The sequence below is a fragment of the Syzygium oleosum genome, unplaced genomic scaffold (genome assembly GCF_021117445.2).
Source record: "Syzygium oleosum isolate NSW1041296 unplaced genomic scaffold, Sole_v2.1 Sole_v2.12, whole genome shotgun sequence".
NCBI classification, from domain to species: domain Eukaryota; kingdom Viridiplantae; phylum Streptophyta; class Magnoliopsida; order Myrtales; family Myrtaceae; genus Syzygium; species Syzygium oleosum.
In genome coordinates, this window is record NW_026607496.1 from 2253914 (window position 1) to 2278630 (window position 24717).

Sequence of the window (24717 nt, forward strand, 5' to 3'; positions counted from 1 at the left end):
CCTCTGTCGTGGCTTCATGTTTTCACTGATACACCAAATCTTACCACCTAGTCAAAAGTCAAACTTTTCGATGCGAACGTTTTTGTTTCTCAACTTTGTTTGGCATGTTCGCGCTGTGGTAACAAAGAAAACTACCTGTTCTGTCCTTTTGGCATAACTAGACCTAATAGTTATGAAGTAATGTTATCAAGAGTTAATTCGAAGGATGATGATTTTTGCTCCTTGTAACATTTTCCACAGGACTGGTCTCCCTCCTTATACATGGTGTTCTATTCTAGAGGAAAATTTTCGTATTGTTACCTCCATAGGACAAAATTTTAGATTATCACACTCAAGTTCTCTTGATCATCCATGTGTTCAGAAATCGTAGCCTCTGTCTTTGATCTCATAATGCACGTGTTCTCACTCAGGCAATTCAAATTGTCAATGTTTTTATAACTACTTTTTAGCCACCATCTTCAACACTCGCCTAGCAAATTATTACCATTGGAATTGCCTAGTTACTGGTTAATGCTAGCCCAGGATTATGAGATTCCTTCGACCGTTTGCACGGGCAATTAATGTCAAGATTAGGTGTCCTTGAGAATATTTGGAAATCTAGTACGTTTATCATTGTTAAGTATTAGAGATCATTGAGAAATTCAAGCCTACAAGAGTTGAACATGAGCAGTATAAGGTGATGATTTGGACAACTCGGAGGGTTAGCAGTTGTTTTAACTAATCCATAATACTAGCTTTTCCCTAACGAATACACGTAATAGGATTCCTTGTCATTCTTGATTTTTATCAGTATCCCCGCTTGACTTTATGTTACATTCCTGAAAAGTTTCTTTTCTTCTTCAGACACGTGAGTGGTTTTGCTAGAAGGAGACTATCCTTAGCTTTTAAGTTAACCACGCAACTAAGGTACAGTTAGCTGTTTCAAGCTGTATTATTGACTTGTTCTCTGATGCGTGAAGGCGCCGACCTATTATCTTAGGACTAGCGATTGTTTCGGACTCTCATTGTTGCGGTGATTGCCAGTGTTTTGCTCCGATCACGATTGATACGGAAGGAAGAACGTGAATCCTTTGTGGGGCCATCTGGTTAAGCCTTTGAAAAGGAAATTGGGGTCCTTGTTTTGACTTCTTACCGCGACTCTACTACGCTGCGTTGTGTGCTGAGATATTTAAGCATCTCCTTTTCTTGTGCGTGTGCGAAGTGTGTATCTATGGGCAGCTGGTTGGCTTGAACTTTCAAGCACATTGAACATGAGACTGTTCCTCTGAATCCACACTTCGTCGGTCCTGAATAATGCCGCACGGAACACAAGATTTTCGAGATTTCCGCAGGGGTCCGCCTCGCTGGCTCGGAATCTCTTTGTGAAGGATTTGGGAAAAAGTACGGTGTCTTCCAGCCTAATGTCGATTTGGGGAGTACTTTTTGTCTTCTGTTATTCCATTCCAATTTGCAATTAATGTACGGCGAATCGATGTACAACGATGACTCAACCGCAATGTCTCCTTTACAGATTCTCCCCCTATGTTTCTTTCTCTTTGTTATTGCCTGTCAACTTATGGTGCGTGTTCGAGCAAGTGACAACTTCTGTAGCTTCCTTGTGAACCACTTTTAGATAAATTATGCAGGCATCCGCGCTCTGGCGCCTTTCTACGCGTTCCTTTAGTCGCTCGATTGATGTAAACCGTCGGCCTTTAAAGTTTCGCACATTGCGGTATCGACCTGTGCTTTTGTGTGCTTCTAGTTAAAAGTCCCTTGCTTTTATAAAAGACTGCCTGGAGGCCCTTTTCTGCTCAGAGCAAATTGGCCATTGGGTTGCTCTAAAGTTTTTGACTTTGCAGTTCCCTTTTTGAGTTCCTCTACCCTTATGACGAAAAGCCGCGAATAACTTGTATGGTCGATCCAGGACGGACATCTCAATTTCTAATTAAGGACGGCACGATACAAAGCCTTTCGCCCTAAATTTTGGCCATAGGTCTGGTGGGATTTAGGGTTAGGCAAAAGCTCAACCTAAGAGGTTCTCGGATGAAGGTGAAAGAAGAGGACAGAAGAAGGGATGGAAGGCTGATGGCTTTGGAGAATATAACTATATAAGGTGGTGGGAAAACTACCGAAATAGTCATCAACCTATTGCAATTGTACCAATTTAGTCATAAACATTTTGCATTTGTGCCAATTCAGTCCATTTGGCTAATTTTGGCTAGAAATTGTTGACATGAACATTGGTTATGACGGCCGACTGGTGCTGATGTGGACATTAACAATTGCCTTTTTCCTTTTTCCTCTAACCGATCGCCAGACCATGGCGATCGGCCAGAGGCGAGTGCCGGCAGGCTCGACCTGGCCCGCGAGGGCGATTTGCCACTTTAGTTTTAAACCTATTATTTGGATAATTGGCTGTCTGATGAGACGAAGGCGAAAGAAAAGGACAGAAGAAGGGATGGAAGGCAGATGGCTTTTGAGAATATAAGATGGTGATGGAGGAGGCGGTGGAGGAGGAGGAGAAGGAGGAGGACGGGGGGGGGAGATGGGGTCATCCCTGAAAAGGGAAGGAGGGGGTGATTAGAAAAGGAGATGAACAAATGGTGGAGACAACGAAGGGTGTATTGTCATTGCTGGTTGGGAGTGAATGGGAATCGAATCAAAGAAAGTTTTTATATGGTGCAAATTGTTGGCAAATGGGCAAAGAGGAAAAAGGAGAGGTTGGATGGAGGAATCGGAATCGTAATCGGAATTTGGCCTCACAGGACAACACAACACATACCCACAAGCCCACAAAATCACAATTCATTCTCTTAAACATATAAAATAAATTTTGAAAATTTTAAAAAAAAAATTAAAAAGGAATTTAGAATCGAGTGTGCCTGTCGTTTTCGCATTAGCATGCCCACCAAGCCACCCCCACCACCACCACCACCACCACCACCCCCACGCTTGTCCACGTTCTTGAGAATTATGTCTTCTTTTGAAACATAGAAGGGGGAGGCGAAATCGCACACTCTCATCATCTCACTCGAGTCCATTTAACGCGGCGAGACTGTTCCAAATGCCATCGCCCGTCCCGCCCGATCGCGCGGCACCTGATATCGTCGTCGCTCTTTACTCTTTGTTTTCTTCTTCCCGCCCCCTTTTGAGTAGAGAACATTGCCGGAAAGTAACGGGTCGTGTCGATTTCGAGAGGTAAATCGATTCGCTTAAGAGAAGTGGGATCGGGATTGCATGTAAACCTCGAGATTGAACAGATCTCCATTTCATGAATAGAGGCTATTGTAAACTTTTACGAATTATTATTTGCGTTTTACTAGGGGTGATCAGTTCTCAGGTGAGTAGGTTTCAAACCCTATTAGAACATATTCCATCTCACAAATGGATGCACGGAACCTACCCAGTTAGAACTTGTTCCTAATTTTTAAAAATTGAAACCTACCATATTTTCCCTGACCTTGGAACCTACCCTATTTTTTCGTTGTTTTCTTATGTTCCTTTATTGGGTTTCATCGTTTACAGCAAAATAATATAAGCAATAAAATGGTTCAAAGTAAAATATGAACGAGAGCGAGCGAGCAAAAGCAAGTCAGGAACAATCGAGGGTTGCGAGGCTTGAACGCGCGAGGGCAAGCGGCGAGTGAGTGAGAAGGAGGGCGAGTTGTGAGTGAGAGAGAGAGTTGTGAAATGTCTAAATAAGATTGGAAAGATCAGAGAAAAGAGAGAGAGAGAGAGAGAGAATGCCAAGAGAAAAATTAGGGTTTTTAAACTTTATAAAACCGGTTTCAAATTCAATCCGGCTTCCGGGTGACTTTTCATTTGGAACCGAAAATCAGACTGGTTCCAAAAATTCGAAACGGGGAACTGGACTGGTTCCAACAGAAACCTAGAACCGAATTGATTTTCACGGTAGCTAGGTCCTATTGCACGGCCCTAGCTGGTACTATTCTTTTTATGTGATACGAAAGAAAGAGGCTACTCGTGGTTAACTTCCACCCCCTCGTCTCCAATGTGTTACACGAGATGTGTAAGTCGAAGATTGAGCATGTGTAGGAAATGGGTCATCTTTATTTTGATATGTCGTCCATAATATGATGATGGGTCTTCTAAATATGCAAAAAATTTCTTCAATTCCATTGATGGGATGCAACCACCTTCTTCTTCCTCCCATTCTCACCGACCCTTCCAAGCTTTTAGATCACTCGTCAGCCGTCGCCCACCTCATTTTACACAAGAATGACCCAACATTTCTCTTTCCATCTTCGTCCAAGTCAATATAAAAAAACATGCATATAATATAATAACATCAAGAGGTCCACTCATTTTGTGTTTAGATTACCGCCCCAACACCGCCTTGCAATGATGACATCTTCGTCGCAAACTTCACGGACTTATCCACCCAATTTGTAACGCTTTCGGATCTTGATTGGCCACGAACCCTAAGCTCGATTTCTTGATTTGTTAATTTAGGGGAGGAGAAGCAAGATTGCTGGTTACACGGCGTGGTGGCTGTAAAAAGTAGGTGCAAAGATGGAGCAAGATTACGAAAGGAGCTAGGCGATCCCAAAAAACAAGATGTTCGGTCGCTTTCGTGCACGGAGCCGAAGTTTTTTGAGTGGACGGCGAGTAGTTTGAGGATTTTGCCCACTTAAAGGTGGGCAGACGAATCCAAGGTTGGAGTGCACTGCACTGAAAATGTTTGAATCAAATTTCTTATTTTAATCGTTTTTGTTGGGGTAGCTTGCAAAGTTAACCCACTTTTTGTGCGAGTCCCTCCGTGTGTTCGGGGTAATTTTATTTTTGAAAATAAAGAGACTTATTTAAGCAGCGTTGTGTTTAATTTCGCGTCGATTATCGGACAATCTAACGTGATTTTGTGTTGAGTATTAGATTATCGCCCAATTTTCTGTTTTTCATGATTAATTTTATCGTAAATTCATATGATGTCGAGAGCAACTTTTTTGAGGAGAATCTTTATAAGCTTGGATCAGCACTGAGAAAGGGTCAAAAGAGTTCAACTTAGGCGGCTGTCACTTTTTGATCGTGACGAGATCTTTAAAGTCCAATGTGAAGAAGAAACATTAACACGCACTAATTCCTGTTAAATCACAGAATGCAATGCAATAGAATTGATTCAAGATTAGGAATATATATATTATATATATTCAGGATCACTAATGTAGATAAACAATATGGGAATTTTAGAAGAATTATTGTAAATGAACAAAATAAGGGTAATCTCGCAATTTAGTGTACAACTAAGTTGCATTTCATGGGATTTCAAAGTGGCGGAAAATCAAAACTGAAGTTCATAGCTCTTTGGCAGTAAATAATGCTAGACTCAACCGACGCGATTCGCGCATGCCCGAGTTCTCCACATTAGTTTTTCGATGAGTTTTTTTAATGAGAGTCGCATAATTTGTTAAAGACTCATTGTCTATGCAAAAGGGGCAATATTAGATGACTTTCAGGAGGTTTGGTGGGATTGGAGGTCATGAAAATCGTTTCATAAATAGGGGGGGTCTTTGAAAAGTTCTAATATATGTACATAGATTGGCTCGAAATTAATCCTTGCCCATATGATCAATCGTGTCGCTTTCGACCGAGTCTGATTTTCGCCCATTAGACAGCTGAATCTCGAGCCGCCTTCGGTAATCATCCTTCGGCGAAGTCAGCTTGGGTTATGCATTAATATATAGGTTAAACAATAATTAACCAAAGGGTGGAAAATGATGGTTAATAATTTTTTTTGTTGCTTCCTTGTTAAGGAAAGTGAAAGGCAAACCAAGAGGGGGGTAGCTTTGAAGCCTTGGATGCCAAAGCTCCAAATGAGAGTGACAACAAAATTATGCAGGGCCAACAAAATCATTGGCTCAATTCCTTGATTAACTTACCAAAAAATAAAATTAATTTTTCTAATTTCCATCTCAAGCTGTACTAATCAACATTATCAAGACCCAATAATATAACAACAAAGAAATGGTCAAAGGTCCACGTCGTTGAAAATGGCCCCACCCACCAATGAGAGGGTGGCATAGAGGCCTTAGCCAATAGTGGGATGAGATTATCCTCTCAATTAACTAAATTAATTAGCACACATGAATAAATTATTAAGAAAAAATCGAAGGAAAAAAAAGTAGTACATTAAAAGACCTAAAATTTATCACGAAAGTACAATCGAGTCCTAAAACTTTTAAAAAGTATAATTAAGTCCTAAAACTTGTTATGAAAGTGCAATTGAGTCCTAAAACTTTCAAAAAGTTTGATCAAGTCCTAAAATTTATCAAATCAGTTCAATCAAGTCCTTCCATTGGTTACATTTTTCGAAAGTTTTAGAATTCAATTAAACTTTTGTAACAAGTTTTAAGACTCGATTGTACTTTCTGAAAAGTTTTAGGACTCGATTGTATTTTCGCAATAAGTTTTAGGATTTTATTGCACTTCTTGAAAGTTTTAGGAGTTAATTACATTTTCATGACAAGTTAAAAAAAGAGTAAGCAGCACGGAAGTATCTGAGAGCGTTGGGTGACAGGCGTCCCCCTCCCCCACACCGCGAATCACTCCTCAGCCACAAGATAGTGCAAAGACTTTGTCTTATTTTTTGTTCCCATTCTCATTATTCAAATCGACCTTAGCAGTAAAGATAGATAGGACCTTGTTCTATTCCCATTCATTATTTAAATGACCATATTATATAAATAACTTATCATCGCCATGAGCTGCTCTTAATTATTCTTTTCTCTCTCTATCTCCCCCACATCACGCGACGGTCGCGCCCTCGCCGTGAAATCGTTGTTAATCCGGGCCGGTCCGGGGTAAAAAAAAAGTAATTGCCATTGCCGAATCACGAGGATAGTTGTGGTTCGCGCTGGATTTATTTTGAAAAGTTGCTTGTTTTGATGCGTGGTTTTGGTTTCGATGTCGTGATTGGTTTTGTCGATTGTAATTTTCATATACCATAGTTTATTCATGGGCTAATCCCTAAAAAATCCTCAACTTTAAATTTAGTTACAATTATGCCCTGAATTTTTTTTTATCTCACAAAAATCCACAACTTACACTCTAGTCTCAGATCTGCTAGCCGGTTCAGAAATCGCCATTGATTTCTTCAATATTATCAACATCAGGAAGGTGAGGGCATTATGAAAACGCAGGTTCTAACAATGAACTTTTAACCGGTTCAGATATCGATAATATTGAGTAAACTGGTGACGATCTTTTGACATGCTGACACAGTTAAGATCAGAGAGTGAAAGTTGGGGATTTTTTACGAGATTTAAAAAAAAAAAAAGAGTTAAGGCGGAATTAAGATTGAATCTAAAGTTCGAAGTATTTTAGTGGAGAGGGCCGTTTATTCACACACGGAGTAGACTTTCTTTTGGCGAGGAGTGCGCCTTTGATCGGTTGGTCCAAAGCAAAAGAGGCATATTAACATTCGGACAACCTCGCCTCTCTTCCTTCATATATAAATAAGGACGTGGTGTTTCTCTTGCAACTTGCACCTTCGAACCCACACGCATACAAACACTCGAAAGCTTCTCTCTCGCTTCGTCTCCTCCTCCTCCTCTTTCGCTCTCTCTCTCTAAGACATAGCTGAGTGAGAAGATATAGAGATGACAAAGGTACATCCCAACGCCGCAGCCGCCGCCGCCGCCGCCGTGGCCGCCGCGCAGGCCCCCGCCCCGGCCAGGAGCTTCTCCCCGGCGTACGGGAAGGAGGAGATCCTGACGGTGTGGAAGAAGTCCTTGCTCCTCAACTGCAACGGCTTCACCGTGTTCGACTGCAAGGGCAACCTCGTCTTCCGGGTCGACAACTACCTCGCCGGCAACAAGGGCGAGGTCGTCCTCATGGACGCCGCCGGGAAGCCTCTCCTCACGATCCGTCGCAAGGTCAGCCCGCGTTTCTCGTCGTTGTTATATATTGCTGCGTAGGTTAAGTTCTTGAAATTCAGGAGTGTTACGATATGGAATTTTGTGGATCGGACCATATTATATAGATCGATTTAGATCGTACGTATACCGATATTCGTGGATCCGAACTGACGGAGCATTATTCTGTTGATCATATCCAGAGGTTGAGCCTCAGCGACAACTGGCAAGTCTTCGACGGCGAGATGGCGGTGAACCCTCGCTTCACGGCGAGGAAGTACACCAACATCTTGAATAACAAGAGCCTGGCCCAGGTGAGCCTCGGCTCCGGCGGAGGAGGATCCGGGAGCGGGAGCTCGTCGCCGTCCTCGGCGCCATCCTCGCCATCCTCCTCCTCCTCCTGGTCCCCCCGAAGCGGCAAGAACGTGGCGTACGAGATCGAGGGCTCCTACGCGCAGCGGCGCTGCACCGTGTACGACGCCGCGAGGAGGGTGGCGGTGGCGGAGATAAGGCAGAAGGAGGCGGTGGGGAGCGACGTGTTCCGGCTGGTGGTGCAGCCGGGGATGGACATGGCGGTGGCGATGGCCCTCGTCATCCTGCTCGACCAAATGTTCGGCTCCTCCAGACGGTTCTCGACCTGAAACCGACGCCCGAAAACGACCGCGTTTTGGGACGACGGAAGTGCTCATTAGAGAGACGTACATAAATTTTGACGTCATATATATGAAATATAATTTGGAAGCAGCACCAATCACCAACCATCGACAATCTCCACTATTTTTCTCTTTTTTGGACAGTTAAAATCATATATATTTTCCCACTTTTTTTATGATTTTTTTTATCTGAGCGTTTTTCTTTGTGTTGCTCTTTTTTTTGTGAGCTTCGTTTTTTCCTTTTAAATAAAAAACAAAGCTCAAAGTGGGGAATGTATATATATGTGCTGTCTTATTGTGTAATTTTCTCTTCTTCTTTTTTCCCTTTTTTTTCCTTTTTTTTCCCCTTTCTTTTTTCATTTTTCAGGGTCGGAAAATGGGGTGATGTATTGATGGGATTGCGGTCCCTCTCCCTCTCTCTCTTCCATTGTGTGATTTCCTTTTGCTGCAGAAATTCCAAAAAAAAAAATGAAAAATAAATAAAACAATAAAAGTAAATTGTGGTTTACATATTCTCTGTGAGTACATTCTTTTTCCCCTTTCTATGTATGTTGCTAGAGGTTTTCACTTTTCAGTGATGCTAAATTATGCATAGGGACTAAGTTATGTATTAACAACCATAGAAATTGCGAGAATGGTTATCGATTATTAGTCCGAAAGTATCGACACGTGAAATTCTGAAAATTAGGACGCGTTACGAAAAGCTAAGGTGTAACTTGCAAATCTCATCGGGTCAATGAATATTTTGTAGATCTTCCATTTATGTTCTGCGTTGTGAGTAGATGCGGACCGGTTTCACGTCTAGATTTTGTTGTATGGCACCTTGTCTTATTCAATTTGTTGCCTTGAAATTAAGCAATTCAATTATCTTCCTTAAAGCAACGAAAAATTTTTCTACAGCGCGCAAGCTGTGTTGAATATGATTTGGGTAGTTAGGGAATTATTGGAATTATGATTTGGTCACTTTATGGTTAAAAAAATATAAAAGAAAAATACAACTAAAGAAAAGAATGACTATTTATAGTAAATGGATTTACCTTTAAATTAGGGTTGAAAACTTAAATGCCGTTCTAATTTGAAATTCATTTCCATTCACGGTAAGGAAGGGATCAATACAAATAAAAAATTGCTTTGGACAAGTTTCGTCAAATAGGAAATGGAACGATGAAATAGACGTGTGTGTGGTACATGACAATGGGATTAGGACAAGAAGAAATAGTTAGTTCATCTATTATGATCGTCTTATTCCACTATATATATTGTTTTTCCACACGTAATAAAATACGAATATAGCTAATGATCCGACTCCAAGATTCTCATACGTGAAACACAAACAAGATTAATTTTGGGGATTATTATTAGGATATTATGCGTTATTTGTTTGCCTTCTCAAGCCATTAGGTCAAGAAAAAAATTATACGATCCATCCCTCCACTTTCATGTCCTTTCTAATCACGTCCATGCAATTTTAGTTTATCTAATCAGGTTTTTTCTGCTTTCACGGATTTTCTAACAAGCCCAGCACCAAATCTGACCAAATTCAGCCGACATGACCGTCAAATGACACTAAAGTATAACAAGGACAAATTATGCAGATGCCCGCGTGGACGTGTGTGGAAAAATTTAGCCAATAGCCGTTGGGGTATGATGTGGGTAAAAATCAGTCATTGTGTACGTCCACGCGGACAGCCACATTGAAAAACTTTATTCAAGTCACACTACGTTGTCGTTCGATGGCTATGTTGGCTGGATATGGCTAATTTGGCATCGAAAATGGCTGGATCAGAAAAATTTGTGAAAGTAGAAAGGCTTGATTACAAAAATTAAAAGTACCGAGACTTGACTAAAAAAGGCGTGAAAGTATAGGGATCAAAAATAGAATTAGCAAACGCTATGTCTATATTAGATCAATGAGCTCAGTATCTTATTTAATGCCTTGGTATGAATTAAATTAAGGAGATTCGTCTTTTTTTAGTTGTATGAGAGGAAATTGTCTAGTTTGAGTTGAGAAGGCAATACCACAACTTTTGATGATGCGGATCAAGAAGATGGTTCATTTTGTTACCTATGACCATTATGATCATTAGGTGAGAAACCATTTATCTCCCATTAAATTAGGTTGGTTAGCCCTAAACTCCTACCTCTATGATTCTAGGGAAGTCTCCCGTGTGATGCGCGGCGCTATAAAAAGACAAAAAATGGAATAATACGATGCTATATATCAGGAGAAATTTCGTTTATTTTAATCAGATTATGAGATGAATCGCAAGTGAAAATAATATCCGGGAGAATATTTTAGTTTCCATATCGGAATATATCTAACTCGAAATTAAAGTGCATTCAACGTTACTGTTGGCGAATTAACTAAGTCTTCTTCTTCGTTTTTTCTATTCAAATTGATGTAAAGAATGGTGGAATTAGAACTTTTGTGGTGACGACGTAGCTCCATCACAAAAACTTCGTTCCACTTACTTTTTTTAATTCGTATATTTGACTAATTCTATGGTTATGATTCATGGTATAATTATTCTAAAATAAATAATTATTTGGTTTATATTGTCACGGGTGTACCGGTTTGGGATTTTTTGTGGTATTAATCCAATTTAATTATATCCTGAAGATCTCCTATAACATAATACCGGTTCAGCTTTTCTTAATTATCTTATATAACAACATACAAAAAATATTTATTTACGTAGGTACACACCTATGCAAACCCGCATTGGGATGTCATTTTCTTCATATACCAACTTAAAGATTGATAAATTTATTCGAGTAAAAGCTAGCTACAACCTACATACTTCCATTGAATAATAATACTAAACGACAACGTTCACCATCGACATGACATGCATCGAGAAGACTTACTCCATAATTTAATGAAGCATTAATTTATTATAAACCAAAGTTCTACTCGATAAAATGCCAAAGAAATTGGTATTAATTTGGTCAGACACGGAGAAAGATGCTTGCATCTACCTTTGCTCCCTGAATTAGCAATCCCTGTCCTAAGTTTATAAAAATCGTTGCTGAGGTACACATGATGTGAACCGAAACAGTTTCTTGTGAACTATAGATGACGCTTGGGCAAATTCATGTGATTACAATAATGATTTCCTAAGTTTGAAAAATGGAGTGCATGACCATGCTTGAAAATGTTGTAGCCCAATACGAAGAAGAAGAGAAAGCTTACGTAGTGAGCCACAGTCCACATTCCGGAGACTAATTTGATTGGGAGAAAGGTCATGAGTTTGGTAGCTTCGTGACTTAGTATATATCTGTACATGGTGCTCCGCCATGGCTGGCGTCCGCTTTAGATAATTCACGACCTTAGCATGTTGTTAGAGCGCATTAGGCTTCATCTAGGATATCATTAGATAATTCACGACCTAAGCATGTTGTTAGAGCGCATTAGGCTTCATCTGGGATATCATTCAGACCTTGAAATTCCCTGGATGTAAAAACAGGTAGGGAGTAGTCCCTCCTCCCAAGGAAGAAATAGATTTAGGAAGAATTGAGAGCGCAAGATATACGGGCACCGGCACATTAAAATAATGAACATGTCTATGAAGCCCGCCATCCCTATATATCAAACGGACAAGCCAAAGAGGCCCCTATGAGAGTTTTCGCTCCTCTTATGTGGTGTGGTTAAGCATGATCTTTGGACAGTTTCGAAGCATGACGGTTCTATCCACAGGAAAAAATGAGTCTCCCGTGGCCGATCATGTGCAGCCAAGTAATTGCCGGTCACGATTTTGGAAGCGAGGTTAGGACATAAGCGGGGATGGCCATGGCAACTGCCTCCCCGGTCGTTCAGCGTTCAGTGTAAATTCAATTAATGACTACATCCTCAATTTATTTCATGCAACGGTCATCGAATTTCCCATGATATGAAAACGAATTGCTTCTCTGAAAAGGGGTGACAAAGTGCAGGTCAGTCCTCATTAAGACGGTCGAAAGGCGAGCTACAACGGTCATTCCTAGAATCACCCATTCACATTGCATAGACGCACATCGAAAGGAAAAACCACCTTCTTTGCTAGTCATAAGGAAGCGCCGCTCGAGCGTTCATGGAAGCACTTCAAGCATATATGTCAATGCAGAGTGTTTACACAGTCTCTACATCACAGATGTAGAACTTCAAACATGATTTTGAAAGTTCCCGGTGATAACGAAGTTGATCATCAGACTCGTGCTTAACTAGTAACTTTTCAATGCGACCTAAGTCATAGGAAAAAAAGTCAGCTTCGTTGGCACCGCGCGAATTTAGGCCAGTTCTCATCAAGACGGTTAAAGAGCGAGCGTCAGAATGACGCGAGCCACAACTCTAATTATTAAAAACCTGATTATGTGGTTCATGAAGGTCCTCTTCACAAGCCCAAGTCCTACTGTTTCAAAATTGCCAAAAGGAAAAAAACACAATGAGAATGAATAAACAAAATAACACCTTTCCTAGCCATAGTAAAGTACCACTTGAGCGTTCTTGGAAGCCCTTTGATGGCGTAGAATTGACTGGGAAACTTCGAGCAACTTGCGAGGATCAGGAGCCTCTGAAGAATTCGATCCATCTGCGTCGACCTTACAAGCATTGATGAGCATCCTATCCAAGACGCGCGCCTCTTTAAGGATAAACTCCACCAGGCCAAGCAAGCTGCTCGAGCGGTGATCCCTAGGATCAAACCGAACAACATCGACCTGCCTCAAGTGCTGATCCAAGCATTCGAGTTTATTCTTCCTCTTTAAGGGTCCCAAGTATTTCTGTGTACCGTAGGCGAATGCCTCGAAGTCCATATCAAACTCCACCTGCACAGATGAGACCAAGAACAAGTGCTCGCGATCAGTCTAATACATAACAAAGATGAAAATTTTCATTAAGTAGACTGTTAAATCCATGTAACGCACTGGTCTTCAACTAGTAACTAGACCTTCTCACTGGGCGGGCTCGGGCCGGGCCTGCTTGGGCTCAAACCCCTGAGGTACTACTGCCCAAGCCCAGCCAGGCCCGAACTTGTCGGCTTGAGCAAGTGGCCAAGCCTGCCCAATGGAAAAACATTGGCGGCCAGGCCCACACCACCCATCGAGCCACCTTTCTTTTTTTTTTTTAAAAATTCTCAGCTAAATAATTTCAGGGCTTTGTGGTATTTTATTTTGTTACTTTACCTATGAGTTTCATACTACTCTTCTCTACTGTACAAAGAATTTGGGCTTATTTGATCCTATTAGTGTTTATAAGTATAAACTATCCAAGTAAAAATTATTAATAAAACACAATATAATTCCTTCCGATAAACATATGGGTGGACCAGTCGGCCTGGATTTTGTCCAGGCCTTATTCAGCCAAGCCCGGCGGGCCGCCTGCCTGTTGATCATGTCTAGTAGTAAGAATATTAAAGCTGAAGGTAGAACACAGAGAGAGAGAGACCTCAAATTGATCATAATAGCATTCGAAGAGATGAGACTCTAGATTGCATCTAAAAATTTCCGCCTATTTCCACAACAATGAAAAACAAACCAACCCTTTTTTTCACATTCATAAAAAAAATTAGAAATGTGCTTGTCGTAAGTCGAGAGGATCAGCAGAAACGAAAGGCAGCAGTAAAGACAGTAATTACTCGATTGGAGGGGAACAAATCAGTTCCTCTATATGATGCTATGTTTCTGTAAAGTTTCCAAGCATAAAGGTACAGATACTACTGTATCTACTCAGAAAGAGCTAGTTTTGATAGGAATTTACCGACTTCCAGAATGGTTGAACCATCTTGATGACCAATCTCTCCACCTGCGGTGAACTTTCTATCATGTTCAATATACAGTGACGTTCCCATGATCGACAGCGAGTGTTCAGTATAAGAGAGTTGCAATTGGGAAGCAGAGGAGGCAAATCTCCCTCCTCCAAACGTGAAAGAACCTGAGCACATCCAATCCAAAAACATAAAAGAGGAAGAATTGTCAGAATTTTTCTCATTCAGTTCATACAAAACCTACAGAAACCATAATCCTATTACAGGATCTAATTTTCGAGAATAAACCAGGGTTCACACCACAAACGAAGCCAACCATTACAAAGCCATAAAGAGAAGGTATTGCCACCGCATCACGAAATCAGGACCTACTATCACCCAAAAAATCACTGCAACATATGTCACCATTCAGGGCTATGGAACAATCGATAGGGGTGTCAAAAAGCCCTTGGCCCGATAACCCAAACCTTTTTTGTTTCAGAACATTTATCAGTTGGTTTTTCAATGTTTGGGACAGGGAAAACACAGAATTGAAATGGGTGCATCTGTGTTTTCGGTAAAGATCCGAGCCAGCTTGCCAATGTGCCCGTGAACGGACATGATTCTGAAGAAAGGAAAAGAAGAAACAGATTCAGATTAAGAACCGACATGTTTGCTTTGCCGGAGCGATAAGCATCTGCCCCTAGTCAGCTGTCATCAACCATTGAATATAAAAAGGGGAGTACATTTAACATGATAGAAAAAAGCTAGTAAATTTGCTCAAGATCCCATTGTTGGCTAAGTCCTCAATATGTGGCAACAACATTACATAGTACGAAACTTCTCTAATTCATGTTCTTAAGCAAACAGATTCTAATAATCCATGAACATGACAGACCAGGGCTCCAGAGCTACCTAAGCATGTGCTTCGACATGTCCAGGCATCAGTCTGCTATCAGAGCTAATCATTTAACTAATCACCAAGTGTCACCATTTCTTAATAGCATAATAGTTGAGGTTCATCCACAGATATAAATGTGAAGTCGAATCTACCATCTTGACTAAGACTAAATTCAAGAGGCAAAACACAAGTAGTACCAAATCCCCACCTGAAGGTACCAACACCCAAATATAAATTTAGTGGCATTGCGCAGCTTCTGAAGAATACCCCTCGCCAACTTGCGCGGCCATTTGTAGTAATCAAACCGATCGTCGCGGTCGACCCTCATGGAGAAATCCAACTCGGCCTCGGTCACGGAGCCGGCCTCGGCCAATCTCAACTCCATCCTGGGGAAGTCACCCCGCAGGCGCAGCGTCTCCAAATGAGGAGCCGAAACCTCCAGCCGCGGGGAGCCTCTGTGGGACGACGGGTGTTTCCACCCGTCGATCACCAATTCTCTCATCCTCCTAGAGCGAACCTCGATTCGGGCAGCGCCGCCACAACGCTGCAGCTCGAGGGACTCGAGCGCGGGACTGCCCGCGAGAACCGCCCTCATCTCGTCGTCCGTCAATCGCAAGCACGCCATGGAAAGAACCCTCAGGGAGGCCCAATTGATGACGCCGCTCGATGACTCGAGCCCCACTCGGCCGCCGCACAGCCGGAGCTCCACCAGCGAAGGGCAATCGCGGATTGACCGCAGCACCGGGTAGCGCTTCTCGGAGCGCGGGAGCTCGAGGCGCAGGTCCTTGACGCGGCACGCGGTGGCGAACCAGAGCCAGGACGCGAGCTTGGACTCCACCTTGGGAGGGAGGTGGGGGAGATCAAGGTGGAATTTTGCGATGTGGTCCGAGGAGCGGAGGACGAGGACGGCGTCGACGAAGGAGCAGAACGGGTCCTCCGCCGCCTCCGCCGCCGAGCCCCCGCCGCCGCCCCGCCGGGGGAGGGAGAAGGCGAGGGTCGGGACGGTGTCGCAGAGGGAGCGCCACCGGGCCGACAGGGCGCGGCTCCTGAAGACGTCGCTGGTGGGCAAGAAGGAGAAGACGTGGTGGACGACGCCATCGGGCAGGAGGCTCGTGCGATCATCATCTTCTTCTTGCTGCCGCTGCCGCTGCTGCTGCTGCTCTACTTCTTCGCCATTATCGTCACCTGCGACGGCTAAGATTCGATGTCGTCCGCAAAGCGGACAGAGAGAGCCTGGACATGCACTCGCCGCCATGGATACCGTGAATTGACCTTCTTTGTTTTTTTAATCTTTACTTGTTTTTTAAAGGGGTATATGGAATGTATGAAATGCGTATAAACGAAGGAATAAACACGATCTCCTATTCGAATTGGAATTTGTAACAGATTCAAAATCGAAAGGAATTAATAAATGCCACTTAGGATGCGCATAGTAACGATTCTGTGTCTGATTCTGCTAAGAAATGATTCTTTTTTATTTTGTGTCCGGGAACTGATTCTGAGTATTTGAAGGCGTTTGGTAACGCCTCAAAATTTCCATTCTTGGAATATGAAAAAAAAAATGCGTTTGATAACGACACAAATTTCTTTTTATTAATAATATTTTTAAATATTTTAATATTTTTTTTTTTTTTTCTTCTCCTCCTTCTTGGTTATGGCAGGTTCTTTGGCCATAGGCGTTGAAAGGTCGGCAAGGGTTGCCCTCGCATGGCGGACTGGCGACCCTCAGGCTCTCACTGTGTCGCGGTGGCCGGCCAGGCAAAAAGAATGAAGAAGAAGAAAACGAGAAAGAGCGGGAAAGAAGAAGAAGAAGAAAAAATAATTTAATTTCCAATTACGATTCTTGTTCCCGAATTAAAAGTTACTTTTTTTGCATTTTGATTAATTCCAAAATTAATTATGGGAACAATTTTTTGCAATTTTGTGCCTGGAAACAAAATGCTTACCAAACGGATTTCTGTTTCAAAATTGATTCTGAGAACAACGGAACATAAATTTTCATTGTTTAGCAACTTGCCAAACGGGCCTTAGACTTATGGAATTTTGGATAGAATATCCAAAAAAAAAAAGTGATTCCATTTCTACCATTATTATTATGATATTACATATTCGAATCCGATTGGGTGGCACCTGCCTTGCGTTCGTCAGGAGAGGGGTGAACAGAGTAAAGAAGAGTCGTACCGAAGACTTTCTATTCTATTGGCATACAATACGGTGCACTCGCGCGCTTTGGCTTAGTCACCATCTCTTATAGCTTTGGTTAGGAGTTAAGTTGAATTGTGAGTGTGAACTTTTACTCGAGTCTCAAATCTGGCCTCCGTGATATAAAATTTTCAAATTGTTTGGGTTAGATTTGGGATTTAAGCGAAAGTTAGTTATTTTTTGTGAGAAAAAAAAAGTACGAGCTAAAATTGTCACTCAAGGTAAATTCAGTACTTTTTTTTTGTTGGAATTTGGCCTTTAGGTATAATGATACCAATATTCAATGTGGTTTCTGAGCTTTTGATTTATTTGATGTGGTCTCTGAACTTTATTTCGATGAGTAATGTTGTCCCTAAACTTTTAATTTATTCAATGTGATCCCTAGACTTTTGGTTTATGTTTAATCAAGTCCCTAAACTATAGAAAATGTGAATTAATGGAACGACAACATCAAACACTTTCATTGATTTAGGGATTTTATTGAATGATAACAAAAAATTTAGGGACTACATTGCACATTGGGTTAAAGTTCAGAGACCACGTTGATCAAATTAAAAGTCAATGACCACATTGTATATTGGGCCAAAATTCAAGGACTATTTGGGCCATTTTCCATTTAAATTCAAATTTTTAGAATAATTGATGGTGATATCATGAAATTTTACACGTAGATTCATAATTTTTTTCATTAATTTTTTATTTACTGGGAAAAGAAAATATTGCTTACCGGTGTACGACTAAAAAAGAACTAAAAAAATTTGAAAGGAGAAAAAAATATCTAATTACCAATTATTCAAGCACTAATTACCATATGTTTTGATAGAATAAATGGACAAATAATTGCTATAATTAGTTGATAATATCTACTTTCCTCCTCTATGACTTATTTTCCATCTACGGCAGAACCTACCCCACGAAAACGATCCTTTCTTCGAGATATTTCCTAATCAGTCAGTTCATAATTTATTGTCAATTAACAGTCAATATTTCCTTTCGACAAAAAAATAAACATTCAATATTTCCTAATTAAAGATCCGTTCGTTTCGCGAAAAATAAGTGATTTGGAAAACATTTTTAAAAAAATAATCGCTTTTATCGCTTACAGAAAAAAATGAATGGAAAATTTTTTCATCGCCCAAAAAAATAGCTAGGCATTAATTGTTATCGATGATGAAAACATTTTGTGTTAACTAATTTTTTTAAACGATATAAGCAATCATTTTTATTCATTTTCCGTGAAACGAATGCACCCTAAGATAAAAATATGGAGACCATAAAAAATAGAGAAAAGGAGATAAAATCACTACCTATTTAAGACATTTTCTTTTGGCCTTAGCATTCAATCAGAATCCAGTCAATCCAACCTCATATGTCAATTTGGCATTAAGTTTTAGATATTAAATTAGACTTTCCGTAATACCACGCAATATTATAATAGCGATCGATGCCGTAGGCATCTGTTGGTATAGGCAGACTATGTATCGATTGTTTTCCGTGTACTTTTAATTTAAAAATTAAAGAACAAATTCGAAACAAGGTTCAATGTCGAACTTTAACAAATACATGATTCCATGAAAAGCTCATGTATGTCATTAAGTCACTTGCATAGTACAATGTTTTTTTTTAAGAGAAATACAGAATAATGTTAAATGAGGGGTAAACCATAATTCCAAACTAAGTCACAATCTTAACATGTCGTTACTGATTAGTCCAAAATTAGAACGATTAGTCAAAAACTCCCACCTTCATATTTTTCTTAATTAGCGAATTTCGCGCGTAATGCATGGTTTTAAATATAATTCACTTAAAATTTCTTGTGGGTAATGTATATTGCAAAAATCACTATAAAGAAAAAAAAATGCAATTAAACAATGTCTTTTATTGGGAAAATTTATATGTTTCAATCTGATTATGAAATGAATTAAAAGTGAAATAATTTTCAGAAAATTAGTTTCCCCATGGGCGCTTGCCCGTTGATCATGTCTACTAGTAAGTAGAACACGGAGAGAGAAAGAGAGAGAGAGAGATCATAATAGCATTGGGAGAGAATTATGAGATTCTAAATTGCATTTAAAAATTACCGGTTATTTCCACAACAATGAAAACAAAATAACCCATTTTTCACATTAACAAAAAATATATATAAAGGATAAAATGTGATTGTCGTAAGTCCAGAGCATCAGCAGAAACGAAAGGCCGAAGTAAATATACTCGAGGGGTCCAAACCAGTTCCTCCATATGATGCTGTGTTCCTGTCATTTTTCTAAGCATAAAGGTACAAATACTACCGTATTTAGTAAATACTATTTACTCAAAAAGGGCTAGTTTCGATGGGAATTTTACTGACTTCCAGAAGGGTCGAACCATCTCGACGACCAATTTCTCCGCCTGCGGTGAAATTTTTCTATCGTGTTCGATATGCAATGACGTTCTCATGATCGGCGACGGGTGTTTAGCATAAGATATTTGCAATCGGGAAGCAGAGGAAGCCAATCTCCCTCCCCCCAAAGGTGACAGAACCCGAGCATATCGAACCCAAAAACAAAAATAGAGGAAGTAGTGTCAGAATTTTTCTCATTTGGTTTATACAAAATCTACAGACCGACTGTTACACAGAAAAACTACTGATAGGGGAGTCAAAATCAAAAAGCCCTTGGCCCGATAACCCGAACCGTTTTTGGTTCGGAACATCTACCAGTCGGATCTTTGACAGGGAAAACGCAGAACTAAAACGGGTCGGTTTGTGTTTCAGGTAAGGATCTAAGTTTTTTCGGGTTAAGATCTGGGCCAACTTGCCAATTAGCCCGAGAATGGACTGCCCGACGGCCCTTATTATGGGGTTATTATTTTTTTTGTTTTTTTTTGGGGGCGGGCTTATTTTTTTTTTTGTTTTGTTTGGGTGGGGGAAAAAAAAAACACCCCCCCAATGATAGGAAAAAAGATAAAACAGGTTCAAACTAAGAACGGCAATGCTCACTTCGCCGGAGTGATAAGCATCTGCCCCTAGCCGGCAGTCATCAACCATTAAAATATAAATAGGGGTAGTAAATTTACATCGTAGAAAAGAGCTGGTAAATATGCGCAAGATCCCATCGTTGTTTAAGTGCCGAGTATTTGTGTCAACAGCATTACATAGTATGGAACTTCTCTAATTCGTGTTCTTAAGGAAACACATTCTAATAATCCATGAATCAACGAATCTGGTTGCTGATAAAAACAACATATATGAACTAGGTTTTAATCCCGTCATTGAGAAAATATTCATACAAGCGTATATAAAAGGTAACATATCAACTTCAAAAGACGAGTCGACCTTTAGAATCCGTCCCAAACATCCACTAATTCGGTCCACGTTGCCAGCAAGTTCAGTAACGATTGTGCGGAGGATTGACTGTATTTTATGATAAAAGAAAGCGAGGATTTTATTCTCAAAGTCCAAAGTTAAACATGGGAAATTACATAGAAAGTGTAAACAAGATGGATTACAAAGAAGTTGATGGCCTAATCTTACCAACACTACTGCCCTCACACGGGTGAATAAAACAAGGGGGCGAGAACCATTTGGAAGGGCAAAGAGTAAGGCTAATGAACAACAAGAGGGAGGATGTGGAATTGGACATGGAGATGTTGGAAGCTTGAAAGGAAAGACAGGATTCATATGGATGCCAGAAAAGAAAACAAGACAAGCGTCCTTTCCACGTTTATTGTTTTCGTGAATCAATCGGGCCAAGTTTGCTTCTTCATTCTTGACTTGGTTTGGCGGATTTTGTGGTCGCAATTAAAATCCATATCTACCCAACGCGCGGGGTTCATAACACATGCCCAATTCAGGTTTGTAGAAACAACCAAAATGAGCCATCAACAGCCAAACAAAGGTAAGAAGCTCTCCGCCTTTGCTCAGCACCTGCACGTGTGCCTCTCCCCTAGCATGACTTGCTGCATATGTCAACAGCTCAACCCACACTCCACTCATCACCGTCCACTTCACTTCCCCGAGGCGTCCCATCTCGTGGGCCAAATTGATCCCCACCTTGAGTAGATCGTCGCTTTCACTAAAATCGGGGGAACCTAGGTCCTCCTCAGCATCTTCAAACAAACTACGGCATATGTCCTCTACATCTCTTTTGGATTGCCTGAAATGGAAAATTATCTCGAGCAACTTCATTGATGTGATTTGGGCAATGCCTGTCACAGCGGACACCACATTAGGCTGATTAAACAAAAGATACAACATGTAATCGGAGAGGATCTTGCTGAATTCTCTTTCGTCATTTCTTTTGGTGACTTTCTCTATATTGTACCACATTTCAGTAGCAATATGCCACTGTAAAATAGTGGCGCCGTAATTAGCCTCGGTGATATACTTTAAAAGATTGCTACAATCGATCTCCCCCGGTCTACTCTCGAGAAACAGAGCACCTCTAGATTCAACTATCTTCTTCACATCCGTTAGAATATCCGTAGCTGAATTGGGCACCTCGGATTTACGTTTGGGCACCTCGGATTTACGTTTCACTTCATTAAAGATAAAAATCCATAGCTTCTTCATAAAAGGATTCTTGGACACCCCCCACGTATTCTTAATCATAAATGCTTTCTCTCCCCGGATCATGTGCTCATCGATTAGACAAATTACTATCATTAGCACATAGATTACCGTGATAGCCAAATGGTAACAATAGATGATCTTCTCAGTGACATTAGAACAAGCAATGATGCCCCACCACTGATTTTGCCTAGGCATCTTTCTTGGACTCTCACCCAAGGCCATAGAGAAAAGGTTGCAAGCATAGATGGACTCTGACCACCTTCGAAATATTAATGGTGTATCTAAGACCTCGTAAATAACGTTGGTGTTAGGCTCGGCTTTACATGTGGCGAATTGGGGCTTCCTCAGGTTATCTATGGTGGATACAAACTTTAGGAGAAATGAATGTAGTTTAGATGATGATGTTTTGTCCCACTTGATACTGGCAACATTCCAATCGGAGAAGACGAACATGAGCAGAGCTATCATATCAAGTGCAATCCCTCCGAAAAGAAGGGAATAAGTAATTTTCACATCGAGATCGGGGAGCTGATGCTTCTTCAAGCGATTGAACAGGATGAAAGCTATCGCAACATCAATGAAGGCTACGAAGCGGAAAATGTAGCTCCAACTGGAATGTATCGTCAACGCTTTTGTGTATAGCATCTCGTAAAAGAAATTAAGTTCGACTGATATCACCCTCAACCCATCCATCGCAGAAACTTTGTGGAAATATTCGCAACTCATTGCACGATCCTTAGATGAGTAGATGAGATCTGTGAGGAAGACATCAAAGATATTAAGGAAGTGGCGACTATGCTTCACCACAATGCTCTCGGGAAGCTTTGCTTCTTCTCCTTCAGAATATCCACCTCCTAGAACACCGAGTTCTTCAACCAACCCAATTGGTGAATTATCCATGACCTTGTGATGTGAGAGCACCCGTCCCTTGAACCTCGGGAGGCTCGAGAGATAAAGTGCCAATGTCCTCTCCACATTTTTAATGACCGCGGCAATAAACACCAGCATCGTTGGAATCATCAGTGACTTGTCGTTGGGAAATATCTGTACAAAAACATAGATGGCAGCACTTACTTGGAAGATGAGACTGAGCAAGTGTCGTCGCCAAAGCGAACTGTCCTCCAGTGAGAAGGCAACTATGGTGTCCGGACCACCAAGATGTAACAAGAGAAATGAGGACCAAAATGCCTGAAGTGCTCCTTTTACATCGGCTACACGAGTGGACAAATTGCCTTGGTTGTGAGAGATGAGCCCGATTGCGAATGCAGCTACCCAGTCAGCCATTAAATAGGCCAACCACAAGAGGGAAATGATGCAATCGTTCACTATTTTCTTTCTAAGAGGTGCACATAGAATGAGAAAAGACCTGAAGCAAGAGGCTTAGTATGATGAAACCTCGAACATTCCATTCGTTCCACATATCCGAAATGGAGCTAAATGCCATATTTTTGCTTAATTTGAGTTTAATGGCTCCTCTCAAATATAATTGCTAAACCCATCCATTCTTATGTGCTTCACAAGATAATGACAATGTTGGTTCAACCAAGGACAAAATTCCACGGAAAGATATTGCTTTAGCCAAAGAAATGTAAAGAAAACAAGAAGAAGAGACTTTCCCTTTCATTTCAAGAGGGACGGTATGAGCCAAAGACGAATTTGAGTTAATATATAAGTGGAACACTCGGAAAAGGCACGTCTGTCTCCCGCCAAAGCAAGTGAAGAAGTCTCTTTTCACCTCTTTTTCTTATATATATATATATAAATATATATATAGCTTATATATATATATATATTATTTCTTGATCCAAAGGAAGAAAAGTTAGCTGACATAATTGGCGTAAAACTGTCCTGTTTATGAAGAAGGCAACCTTGGATGCCATCTATGTCTGCGTCATTCATTCTATAGCCAAAGAAATGGAAAGAAAGAAACTTTCCCTTTCATGGGGATGATATAAGCCAAAGCCAAATTGAAATTAATATAAGTGGGACACTCCAAAAAGGCATGTTTGTCTCCTGCCAAAGTAAGTGAAGAAATCTCTCTTCACCTTTTTCTTTATATTTTATTTCTCGATTATTGATTTCTTCGACCTGAAGTAGTTCCCTTACTTGCTTTTCTATTTATTTAGCAAGATAACTGTCATAAAATAAAATTTTATGGAAAAAACGTAACTTTTGTAAGTTAAGATTGCATTAGCTCAATAAGTTTTGTCCATATAATGGGCAAAACATCCTCTCTCTTTTTCTCTTTCCTCACCCTTTTGCCTTTTGTCCATATAAGACAAAATATTCTTTTTCTTCTTTTTTTCTCACCTTTTGCCCTCTTTATGTACAGAATGGAAGTTTGCCGTGCATAAAATCAAGTAAAGATTATTCCTTACTGTTTTTTTACTCTATCTCATGCATATGGCAGAAGAAAAGTATCTTATGCCTAAATGATGCTTATTGCTTTGTGTTGGGTTGATGTTTTGTCGTCAAATCGATCCTAGTTCAATTCTATTTGCATATCCATCTATAACAACCCGAGTTCCGAAGTATGAAGCTTCAGTATCCATGATTAGTTTAGTGAAATGTTTGGTGATACCCCATCTGATAGGACACTTGATATTATTGATGAAGAAGACACTATCTAGCAAGCCATGTCGGGTTGAGTGTGCTTACACAGGATAAATAGGGAGACCATAAAAAATAGAGAAAAGGAGATAAATCACTACCTATTTAAGACATTTTCTTTTGGCCTCAGCATTTAATCAGAATCCAGTTAATCCAATCACATATATCAATTTGGCATTAAGTTTTAGATATTAAATTAGACTTTCCGCAATACCATGCAATCTATTGGTAT

General features: G+C 40.6%; 2 protein-coding genes and 1 pseudogene across 3 annotated transcripts; 1 reads left to right on the forward strand and 2 right to left on the reverse strand.

Moving 5' to 3' along the window:
- Positions 1-7519: 7519 nt before the first annotated feature.
- On the forward strand, positions 7520-9015 carry LOC115676998 (protein LURP-one-related 8). The gene is made up of 2 exons (XM_030600049.2): positions 7520-7871; positions 8054-9015. The coding sequence occupies exons 1-2, from the start codon at positions 7596-7598 to the stop codon at positions 8489-8491; spliced, it is 714 nt and encodes a 237-aa protein (XP_030455909.2). The 5' UTR covers positions 7520-7595; the 3' UTR covers positions 8492-9015.
- Positions 9016-12737: 3722 nt separating this feature from the next.
- On the reverse strand, positions 12738-16464 carry LOC115677244 (putative F-box/LRR-repeat protein At3g18150). Of its 2 annotated transcripts, none has more exons than XM_030600375.2 (3): positions 15333-16410; positions 14238-14411; positions 12738-13306 (listed from the first exon to the last, which is right to left on the reverse strand). In XM_030600375.2, exons 1-3 carry the CDS (start codon positions 16377-16379, stop codon positions 12956-12958), a joined length of 1572 nt encoding a protein of 523 aa, XP_030456235.2. In that variant the 5' UTR covers positions 16380-16410; the 3' UTR covers positions 12738-12955. The 2 variants fall into 2 exon arrangements, 1 of the variants encoding a protein (XP_030456235.2); XR_008817623.1 differs by lacking the exon at positions 12738-13306 and adding an exon at positions 14545-14848 and having other exon boundaries at positions 14305-14411; positions 15333-16464.
- Positions 16465-21021: 4557 nt separating this feature from the next.
- LOC115677032 (uncharacterized) lies at positions 21022-23295 on the reverse strand (annotated as a pseudogene).
- Between the last annotated feature and the right edge of the window lie 1422 nt (positions 23296-24717).